At 42.7% G+C, this 11,527-nt stretch overlaps 1 protein-coding gene across 5 annotated transcripts in view; it reads right to left on the bottom strand.

Moving 5' to 3' along the window:
• Positions 1–11,527, bottom strand: part of nhsl1b (NHS-like 1b) — a 98,972-nt gene that overhangs the window by 53,307 nt on the left and 34,138 nt on the right. For 2 of the 5 annotated variants that reach the window (XM_005734427.1, XM_013911208.1), the window contains exon 1: positions 2,407–3,728. The exons of the other annotated variants lie outside the window; for them this stretch is intronic. In XM_005734427.1, the coding sequence (XP_005734484.1) occupies positions 2,407–2,653 (247 nt within the window). In that variant the 5' untranslated portion in view covers positions 2,654–3,728. Of the gene's footprint in view, positions 1–2,406; positions 3,729–11,527 lie in introns of those variants that run through there. 5 annotated transcript variants of the gene reach the window in all.

Genomic DNA, 11,527 nt, shown 5'->3' with positions numbered 1-11,527 from the left:
TACTTAAGGTTCAAACTGGAGACTTATTCCCGAGACATTTCCTCTGTGTGCAGTGTGCATCTGTACACTACGTATATGTGTGTGTGTGTGTGTGTGTGTGTGTGTGTTATATTGACCTGTCTATGACACTCTCTCTGGCCTGGAATTAGCTATAAAAAGATACAGTCTGTCTACAACAGAGAGAAAGAGAGAAAGACTGAAAGAAAGAGGCTGTAAAAAGAAACAGCAGGAGAAAGAGCATTAGCTTGTGAAAAACAAAAGTCTAATGCAATAAGTCTGATCGGTTCCTGTCTTGTTATTGTTTAAAATCACTTATTCACACTTGAATGCATCATCTCCATCTCCAAGCTTTGTAGTTGGAAAATATATCCCTTGGTAAATAAGTTAGTCCCCCCTTTTTTTTCTGAATATTTAATGGGAAAATGATTTGTTTCTTTAAAATGTGAGTGAAAATTTTAGATTTAAGATTTTGTAATTATTCCAAGAAAGGACTGAAAGAGATCTGTGAAGAAATCATGACAGCAAAGAGCTTTCCTGTCGCCAGCGTGAGGGGCAACCACGGATGAGATAGGCAGACAGCAAATAAGGTAGGATGATCTTCTTACGTAAGACAGATCAAACAGTGGAATCACATGCGGTGTAGTACATTCAGATAAAGATTTGGCTTGAATACAAAGACATTTTCTGCCACTGAACCACATGCGGGCAATAAAAGGGCGCGTGCTTGGTTTGCAGATATAAAATCCATAAAGGTTTAGGCTGCACCACAGCGCTGCAACGCTTATCTCTAGAGTTAAAGGACACAAATAATATTATATGTAATCTCAAGTTCAAGATTATAACCAGAAAAAAAAAAATCCTTCAGTTAAAACTAAAAACAAAACACTACATACCAATACAGTTACCATATAAACTTTGACCGGCTTCTGCTTTAACCTTTTAACTATGAGAAAAATGTCAGGCCCTTCAGCTATGTGCGTCTCTGAGCTGTTTTAGGAAAGGGCAGGTTCAGAGGTGGTAGAGTGAGAAGGAAGGAAGGGCTGAAACTTGCAAAAACTTGACAAGAGCAGCAACAAGCTCACTTTTCTGGAGCAACAAAATGTCATCATATACTGTTAGGTGACACTACTCCAGCCCTGACCACCAATAGGGACACAGATTCAAAATATGTTCTTAGCATCGACAGCAGACTGAGGCTACATGTGGCGCCTATGCTGCTAAATCATTGTTATTGCTCTATGTAAGTCTCCATGCTATTGTGACAATCTTACCCCAGGAAGCTTGCACCGATTTGTTGGCCACATTAAGATAAAGAAAGTTCCGATTTGGAAGCAACCAGTCGTCATGTTGCTGAACTGCTTTAAAAATAAAACGCAGAGCCAGGCAGAGAGACAACACATGTAATTTGCCTATTGAAACTGATAACAACTTGTTATGTTACCATTAGTGTAACAGCGAGGCAAACATGGGCAGATGCTGATCCTGAATGTCTGAAACTTAGGCTACAATATCTGCTTTTTAGTTGGTTTGTATTTTTGTCCCACCTGCCTCACCAAAATCTTTGTGTCCAAGCATGTATGCATGTATAACCTATCCCGCTCCAAGTGTATCTAAAGTATTGGCAATAATTTTAATGTTAATGTACAGTGTGAGTGAAACTACCAATGGCAGCAAGTGTGAGAGTTAATGCGACTACCACTGGGTGTCTTTTTCCATTCTCAGGTAAAGGTTAGGCTACAGTTACAACCACTCTCCCCAAAGTCTAACTGACACCTCTGACCGAGTATGCACAGATGCATGTACCCCGGCACACAACTAATGAACCAATCAATAAATAATGAGAAACTGGAAACTTAATACCCCTAAAATACTGCCAGGTTTAAATTTCATTCTTACCTCAGACAGAAAGATGTCCAATATTAAAATTCTAAACTAAAGAGCTAAAAGAAACTATTATTTAGTTTCTTGGTCTCACTGATGAGCTATCCAGGTCTAGACAAACACAAACACGCCCTCTCCCTGGCACCAAATCCTACACTCACATTGGTACCAGCCTGTGACATCACCGCGCTGATGTATCGTTGCTGACTTATCACACAGGGACAAAGTGCCCTTTGACCAGCCACAAGTCCTGCTGACCACAAACACACACATCCAACTTAGTCTCTAAGGGAACCAGGAAGTGTGAGGGTTGTGGAGATTGAGAATAGGGTGCCATAAGAAAGAGAATGAAACAGTACTCGTTTTGCTTGTGTGTGTAAACACTGTCTCTCTAACTGAGCTCGAGAACAAAGAACCATTCTAACAAGCTCAAAGAGACGTAGCCAACACATATGGTTAAGTAGGTGTGTGTCTAGTATAAAAATAAAATAATCACTGCTTTTCTTTTTGTTTCCCCACTCTCACCTATTTTGTGTTGAGGCCGGTACACCCAGTTATCGTCGTCCTCACGCTCGTCTCCGTCTGAGGTGTGAAGGTGACTGTGAGACTGAGAGTACGGGTGGCGGCTGTGAACCACGTTGAGCTCGTTTTGGCTCTGGAAGACGCGTCTGCTCTGGCGGGAGAGGTTGGACACGTTGAGCCAGCTGAGAGCCCGGGAAAGGCCCGCCGGTTTCTCCTTTCGGAATGATGCGGATCTCCTGTCTCCTCTCATTGTCCCTCAGAGAGGTCTTCTTTAAAACTGAGCAAAAAAATAAATAAATCCCCAGCCGTAAATCTTTAGGTCGGTGGGTTGTCCAGATATTCACACTTACTAAACTGTTTCAGACTCTTCAGATTCAACAATAAGCACTGAATTAGTTCCAGCAGGACATTCAGCCATATCCCGCTTTGCTTTCCATTTGCTTAGCGCACTTCCACATCATGACTCTGACCCACACAGCCTCCTCCTTCACTTCATCTCTCTGCCGCAAAAACTTAAATCATCTTCTCCTTTCTTGTCCTCCTTTGTGCCTTAAAACTCCAGGCGTGATTCCCAAACCCAAAGGGGTAATTAAGCAATCCAGCAATCAGGAAAATCACCGCCCTTCCGCGGCGCACACTTCTCTGTGCACAGTCCCCTTTTTCTGTTATGTTCCTCAGTGGTGCATGACAGGGTGGAGAGAGGTTTCCAAATTACCCTACGATTCTTTTCAGTCTCAGCAAATCGGCGGTTGTTGTTTACGACCATGTGTGCCCCTGAGTGTTGTTATCTCCAGTTGTTAGCACGCGCCAGCTGAGTCGCACCATCTTAGAGCCAGGGCCTGACCAAGGGGTTAAGAGGTTCCCGGGTTTGTTGCTGTCCTGATGAAGTTACTTGCATGCTCACGCGCTGGCATAGGCACACTCACATGTGATACTCCCTTTGCTGGGTGTGCAGCAGAAATGAGGATGCCTGTCGAGTTTTTCCAGAGAATTTACAACCAACTTCTTGCGAATCCTCATTCGTTTTCCTCTCAGTCCTGTTTTGATCCCTTTTCCGCAAATATTACCGTCACTAGTGGTTGAGGAAAAGGCGTGCTAAGCAAAGGCTGTGATAAAAGGTCCCAGTGTTGACCAAGCTCTGGTTCTCCAATCAGCTGATCTACACCAGTGATAAAGCAAGAATTGGGAAGGCAAGCCCACACCTGCTTATCGCACCCAGGTGAGTTAAAAAGAAAGGGTATGTTGGTGAGGATTGCCCAGACTCCGCTCTTCGTGACTCCTGAAGTCCTGCAAGTGCGTGACTACTAGAGTTGACACAACTAGAGTTGTGCTGTGAGTATAGGGTTAAGGTTACACCCAACCCTTCACACATGAAGCTGAAATACGAGTCAGCCCGTCCCTTCTTCCTTATTCCCTGCCTCTCTTCTTTCTGTTTTCTGCGCTCCCTGATCGCTGCTCCGCCCCGCCATTCATTTACTGGCATGGCAACCACTCATCACACCCTCCTTATGTCCTTTCCTACCTCCTAAACACCTTTTTTCCACCCCACATATGCTTCTATTTACATTCCCTGTTATCAATATCCCACAGGTTCTTTCATTTTGAACACAAAACAGCTTTAACCCCAGCCTCAGCAGTACTAACCCTTAACTACTGTTGGGAAACATGCAGTGTGTGAGGAACACAAAGGCCCTCAGGGATAAAAACATGTATGTTAGGGGGGGTGGAGCCTTCCCACCTGAGTGTAAAAGCATAGGGAGCACAATACCACTAAGGTGTGACAAAAAACTGAATGAGTGAGTACACAAACACACGTAGGCCTGGCTGAGAAACCTCATCAACCATTCTCACCTTCTTGTTTACTCCAGAAAAGGTGGTAAATTAGAGGATCGTCAGATCGTCAAGACAAAGATCTGGCACCGTAAGGTTTTTTTTATGGATCCATTACGCTACTGAAAGATGATTCCAGATCTGTGACTGCGATGTGGTGCAAGCTTAGACTTAAACCCTTATTGCTCTCTCAGGTCCCCGACCTCATTTGAGGTTCCCCTTAGAGAGAAAATCTACTACGTCGGCACTTGTTTGTGCACAAAGCCAGGTGCTCATTTCCAAGCCTAGCTTGGAATATACAAATATAGGCAATCAAGTACACACTACAGATATATTTTTGAAGACCTTCGGTCACAGTGGTGAGACATAAAGCCATAAGCCCTTTAATATTTAACCAGCATTACTCTACTGTGCAGCAGCGATCAGTAAGACGTCAATAAAGTGGGACAACAAAGTAGGTTTTATTACAACAGAGGGAATGATGTAGGGGGATAAGGACATAACTAATAGTTAACCTGGTGCTTTGTGACCTTGACCTGTAAAACAGCAGCAAATTATAATCACTCAATCCTTGAGTTGAAGTAAAAGTTTCAGCCCGACGTGTAAAAAGATTTTTTCTTTCCTTCCCTAAAAAAATCACAAGAAAAGAAACCAACGTGTGGTCACAGCAAGTGAACATTTCACCACCAAAATCTAAACTTTGGTGGCAAATTTGAAGGAATTTCTTTAAGGTTGTCAAGAGACATTACAGTCACAAGAACACGATTAACGGACAACTCAAACACAGAGCATCTGGCTGCATTCAGGATTAATTTATTTCCTTTTTTGAGGAAGTGAAGCTTAATAACATGACCCATAAATGGAGTCAAAATTTCATCACAGGTCACCGTTGTGATTCAAACCCCCCCCCTCATTTATATTTAATGAAGTGCACATGAAGGAGATAAAGCACTGACGATAATCAGTATATTAAACTGCAGATTATAGACAAGTGGACATTCAGCATCTTCAGCTTGGTGGCGTGTCACCAAAAGAAGAGCGTAAACATCTCTGACTGCGTAGAAGCAGAAGCACAGCTTTCACGTGTCTAATCCATTAAAACCTTGATAATGTACACAATTAAATTTGAATAGAGCGACATAGAGAAGATGTTTTTTCCAGCTATGATCAAGGTTATTATAGTTAACTAAAACTGGATGTGAAAACATATTTTGCTTAACTATAAATCAAATACAGACCATTTTCTTCCCTGTTGTTGGCATTAAATACAAAACACATTTTAAGCAGGCTTTAATCTTTCATCAGAGACATTAAAGGCTCCAAAAAGAGTGTCACGTTACCTCAGAATGTAAACACGATTATACCATCAGAGCCGTGTGTCAGTGATTAGCTTTGAAAACGATGCAGACTCTAAACACACTGGTGTTTAAACAGGAAACCATGGGTCACTAATGTCATGTTGGGACACTCCTATCAGACGTGACAAGAGAGGACAAGAGGAAAAGCAAACAAAAATCCAGACAGTGAAGAAGTACAGGGCAATTAAGGCTAAATTACTCTAAATCTTATCAGAGTATTGACTGGATTCACACATTCCTGCATCAAAAAGACAAGCGGTACAGTTAGAGCTGACCAGGTGGGAAAAGGAACAAAAAGAAAGAGACTGAATGGATATAACTATGTACTCTGATAAGATTTTAAATGTATAGATTTTAAATATAAACACACGCTGCCACTGCTTGTGTCCCACAGACATAAAGCTGGGACATGAGGGCCAACCTGTTTGTCAGGTAACCCAATCACACATTAGTGGCTGGGTATACCTGACATTGATACACACTCACCAAACAAAAGGTAAATACAGCAGATAAAGAAGCCGAGCTGGAAAAAAGTAGCATTTAGTGCATCCAGCAGTGCACAACTATCTTATAAAAGCCTCACTCAGTGTTTCTGCCAAGTTTCAAATCCCAGTATGTGCAGTTTCACAGTGTGTGCTTCTCAGCGGTAACACATTCACACAGGCAGTTAAACACAGGGGTTCAGCTCCACCACAGAGGAAGGCTTTTATTACACCAGAGCACCCCACATTTACTGGGACAGTTGGTGCCTTTGCGCATGTGTGTGTTTGTTTGTAAAAGACCACTTTTGGGCAACAAATTCTAAACTGTACAGTTTGACACCAGCTGATTAAAGTCGTATTTCTGGAAGGCATTTGTTTCCCCAATTTGGTTCGACTGCAGTCACATTCAGTGTTTAGGAAATCTGCTTTACATTATGGTACATCCACAGGACGGTAATGTAAGTAAAGGAAAGCATGCTCGACATCTATGTGCATGCGTGTGTTATATACTGTATGTTCTATATAAAGTTCCTCCTGGAGGTGTTGGAATCTTCCACACACAAGTGTCAGATTTACACCTGATGAAACTCAATTACAGCAAGAATATATTTACACCTGCAACTTACAGGAAGATCCGCCCACTTTTCAAAAATTTCTACCTAAAGAGACGTCATTACTTATCTGTTGATTGTCTTCTTTGTAAACAGGTGTTATTGCATCATTTTGGATTTACACAATAATACTGTTAAGAGTTACGGGAGGTTGAAAGGCTGGTGTGTGAGAAAGACATTAATCATCAGCGTTGGCCACCCCGATACGACACCTACGCAACACCTACACAGATAAAAGTCATACTCAATGTTCGTGCTTTGCTCCTTCTGGCAAAAACTACATATTAAGAAATCACAACTGATAAAGGCAACCACAAACAAACCGCAGGCACACAGGGAACACGGGACAGGGAGTAAAGTGATTAACTCATGTGATAATAGACTACTAGGGAAGGAAAATGTGAGTCACACAGTATAAAGTGTCCTCTCAGGTTAGCTGCTGAGCAACTTCAGACCTCCAGGGGGAGAGGTAGGCCAGGCCTGGACGCCCAGCAGCAGCCCACCACTAGAGGGCTATTGCTGGGCTTCCAGACCTGGCCCAGGCCCAGCAACAGCCCTCTAGTGGTGGGCTGCTGGAACTCTGGAGCATTGAAGTCCACTACCATGCTTTTTTTGTTGTTGTTTCATATAATCTGCATCACAATGTTCATCCGTTTCCATGAAATATGGTGCAGTTTTTTGTTTTCTTTTTTAAGATTAAGTAGTTGATTCCTTCAGAATGAACTGGCTTAAATCATTTGGAAAATAATTTTTTTGATGAAAAACGACAAACATCGTGTGTGCTTTCGGTGGGAATCCAGTTACTTTGTGCTAAATAACAGTAGGTTTCGCTCTGGAGAGGATGGAGGAAAAAGGATTTTTTTGAGACATCCTTTTTGGATCTTCTAGCAGATAAAAATAATCATCTATTATCTGAGAAAAGAGGAGATTAATCAGTCGTAAAGATGATCAGCTGTTGCACTCTCAATAGTATGTCTGTCTTTTTGAAAACATTTTATTTGACACCCTATTTGTCACACTTCACACCGCATCTGGACACTTTTACACAGGCATAACTTACTGCAGAACTTGTTTAAATCTATTAGAAACTGTGAAACTTATGGTTTCCCACAAATTAGGGGGGGGAAAGCCTGCCGCCTCACACAATTAATCACGTGAAACAAAGCTTGCTTTCTTTTCTGCAGCCTATATTGTGTGCAATTACCACTTCAGGCCACAGGAGGAGGCCATCAGACTGAAATTACTTTAATCCCTAAGACAAACGTTTAGCTGCAGGTCAGAGGCGCCTTGGCACTTCATCCAAAGGTTAAATCGTCCAGAAAATGTTGTATGTTTATGTGTCAGTTCATTTTTGTACGTGCCTAACAATTTACAATCAGATGACAGTCAGTAAACAACACTATCACAAGGCCTGGAGGGAATAAAGCATGTTTGTGTATTTATGGTTGCGCGTGCCTTTAAAGATAGCGATCTTTAATCAAGGATAACACAGCTATTTCAACAGTTTTTTCAAACATTATACAGTTTTTGGTCTCTATGGAATAAGTCTTTGATGACACACACACACAAAAAAGCCCTACATACACACACTCAAGTTTTTGTTGAGTTTTTCCAAGATTAAACTCTCGCAAACCTTTGGAGTCAACTTTTGTCACTTTCACCTGGAAGAAGACAAATCCCACATCCTGCTGCCCACGTGCTCCATCATTCCACAGTCCAATTTTCCAGCTGAAAGTACTTGTATACTGTCATTGTTGTGTGTGTCTGTGTGCGTTATACTGTGCTCCTGAATTCTCTTACTTCTTGGTAAAAAAGTTGCAGGCTTAACTAGGAGCACCATTCTTCTGCGGCCCTCCCGTGTCGGCCCATCACCGTGTCTAAGACTCATGTGCGAGTGCAGATTATCCATAGAGATAAAGGCAAAAGCGCAAAGCAGGTAATGACCTCTGACCTCTCACCCCTGAACCCGAAGCAGCAGCTGCTGACTCAACACTCTTAAAAGTGTGCTTGTAAGTCTGCCTGTGCGCTCTAGCATATGCGCACACGCACCGTGTGAGCAAATACACCATCACTGGGACAAAGAACAAGGAAGCTCGGACTGGGTGTGCATCCGAGCCACATCTGTGAAGCAGATAAATTCAGCATGAGAGGCTGCGTCGAGTTCAACGATATGTCTACAGGCTCCCTGTGCTCATGCCGCAGATTTACGAGGTGAAAGGCTTTGTTTCTGTTCATCTTTCTGACCGAACAGTCTGAAGTGAACAAAGAAAGGCAAAAGAGCAAACAGGAAAGGAGAGGGGGCCGACGAGGTGATACTTTAGCATGAAAAGAATAAAAAGGAGTGGCACCAGAGCTTACAAGACAAATGAACTCCGGTAATCTGAGTAGGGCATTCACACACTCAAGCACAGACAGACACACACACACCCAGCAGGCCTGCGTCCAGTGGTTGAAGGGGAGAAAGGGTGCGGTCGACTGTGCATTCCTGATCAGTCATGCCTGAGCAGAGAAGTGAGTCCAGCAGACCTGGGGCCAGATGTGGTTTGCATATGCATTGTACTTTTCATGCAGAATATGGAATTTGCAAAATTGTGCACAGATGGTGAATTCCAAAGGAGAAGAACTGGTGTGTTAGTGATATCTGAACAACTCCAGCTGAAATCTGAATACCTTAAAGATATGTCTTTCTCTAGTACACTGTGACATCGAAAATCTGGCACGAAGCACGTTTCTAGTCCAAAAACTGTTCCCTGACGCACTCCTGAACCGCAGGGCAGCATGTTTGTCATTGCTACAGTAATTAAAATCAGCTTGGGTAAAGTTGAAATGTGGTTGAACCTGATTTGAAACGTAACAGGTAGGACTGTGCTCGTTGGAGAGAGCGTGTGTTTGGGCTCGTGTTTTTTTCCCCTTAAACTCAAGTGGTGACAGCAATTTCACAACAGCTGTTTAAAAGGGAAGCACCCGTCACGACAAAACAATGTTCAGTTTATTACCACAAGCTGATACATGAATCTTAAATGAAACTTAAATACTGTAAGCATGCCAACATGTATATACGCATATAGGAAAGTAAGAGCGAAACATACAGGGGAGAAAACAATGCCATCATGAACCGTCAAAATAGCAGTTCCCGAAACGACTGCTTAAGGCGACCATATAGTTGCTCAACTGATCGTACAGGGGTTACCAAATGTGCCGTCACCACAACCCCATCGCTATTTAGGGGTCGCTATCATCTCATGCGCCATGAGGAGAGTGTTGTTGCAATTTTTTGTTGTGCTAAAAATAAAAATGAATTGAAAATTGACTATCCTGTCATCTTTCTCTTTTCCTCCTGCCTGGCAGCTCCAAATCCATCCTACATTTAAAGCCCCTACTCTCATCTCTACTCTCCTACCTTTCCTTCTCCCTCACTGCCTCCTAACATGCCTTCCCCCTTTCCTGTTCCTTTTAAACAACAGTAGCACAGTTTCCACTGGCACCCCATTGATCAACAGCACTGTAGGCAATCATTAACCAAGACCAACCAATCCTGTATGGAAATATTACTCTTTTCTATCCGTATGTTTGATAGAAAAGAATAACAGCAGTGTCAGCAGTGCATCTCCCGCGACTTCACAAGACCTGCTGCACTTTTAAATATTCTCCAATTGCCTTAGGAGTTTGAAAATGACGACAGCTGGACTTCTTTCAGTTTGTGGAGACTTTTTGCCCCTCGTCCAAGAGGGTTCTTCGGTTCTTAAACCACTGGAAGTCCCAGGTAATGAACCCTTGGTGCAGATGGTCTTGAGGTTCGCTAATCCACTACTTGTCATCACATAAGCCAAGGGGTGAAAAAAAGGTGTGGGTCATTACTACAACTGAGACCACCAGGTAAAACCTCTATGAGACACAGCACCACCCCACTATCAGGTGAGATATTGAGGTCACCTGAGGCAAGGTGTGAGTAGGGGTTGAAATGCCTGGGAAGGAATCTCAAGACTGTAGGTGGCCGGTAGCTGGCGTCGTAAGCAACAAACTCTGTTCAACACTCATCATTCATAACTAAGGTAGACAACCTCCTTTAGTCCTTACAAACCGTCTGTCTCCTTGGTCCAAAATGTGAGCAGATGTTCCCACAGTTCCAGATGTACTGCTGAGTCTTGTCCCGTTGAGGTGGCTTTCCTGTGTTGTGCTATGCACTTGAGGAGTCGCCGTTTGGTTTCTTCTGTGCACTTGCACCTAATACACCATGTTGTTTAGTTTGTTTTGGGGTATTTTGTCTTTGGGATGAACCAGTTTTTGTCTAAGGGTGTTGCTACGTCTGAATCTCCTGTATATTTAATTTTAATTTCAAAGTTGATCTGTCTAGCTGGGCTATTAATTAAGGAAATATGAACCATATGAATGTCACTTTTAAAATAAATGCAGTTTCTTTATTAGACACTTTGTTTTAGTGCCAATCCCAGTGATTCCTTTTGTCAGTTGTAGTGATCTTGAAATGGAAAAAAACTGGGTAGGGACAATGACGAAAATATTCAAATGTTCATCACATTTGAATATTAACAAGTGCAACAAATCATTTACTCTAGACTTCAGTAGTATTAAAGTACAACGATTTTGAGCTGCCCTCCCAAAAGAGGAATGTCAAAAATAAAAGGGTCAGAGCTGGATATTTAGTCAGAGGCAAAGTTCAGCTCATCTGCTGACAGCCAATCTGGCAACCCACCAGGATTCCAGTCTGGCAAGACGCCCATCAAACCCCACTGGGACCTGCTCACTACAGGTGCCGCAGACCACTGCTGAAACTGCTGTCTTTGTGTGTGTGTGTGTGTGTGTGTGTGTGTGTGTGTGTGTGTGT

Source organism: Pundamilia nyererei, unplaced genomic scaffold (genome assembly GCF_000239375.1).
Source record: "Pundamilia nyererei isolate P.nyererei 1_Seehausen unplaced genomic scaffold, PunNye1.0 scaffold00058, whole genome shotgun sequence".
Classification (NCBI taxonomy): Eukaryota; Metazoa; Chordata; class Actinopteri; order Cichliformes; family Cichlidae; genus Pundamilia; species Pundamilia nyererei.
The sequence above is the reverse complement of the archived record's forward strand: the minus strand, read 5'-3'. Positions and strand labels throughout refer to the sequence as shown.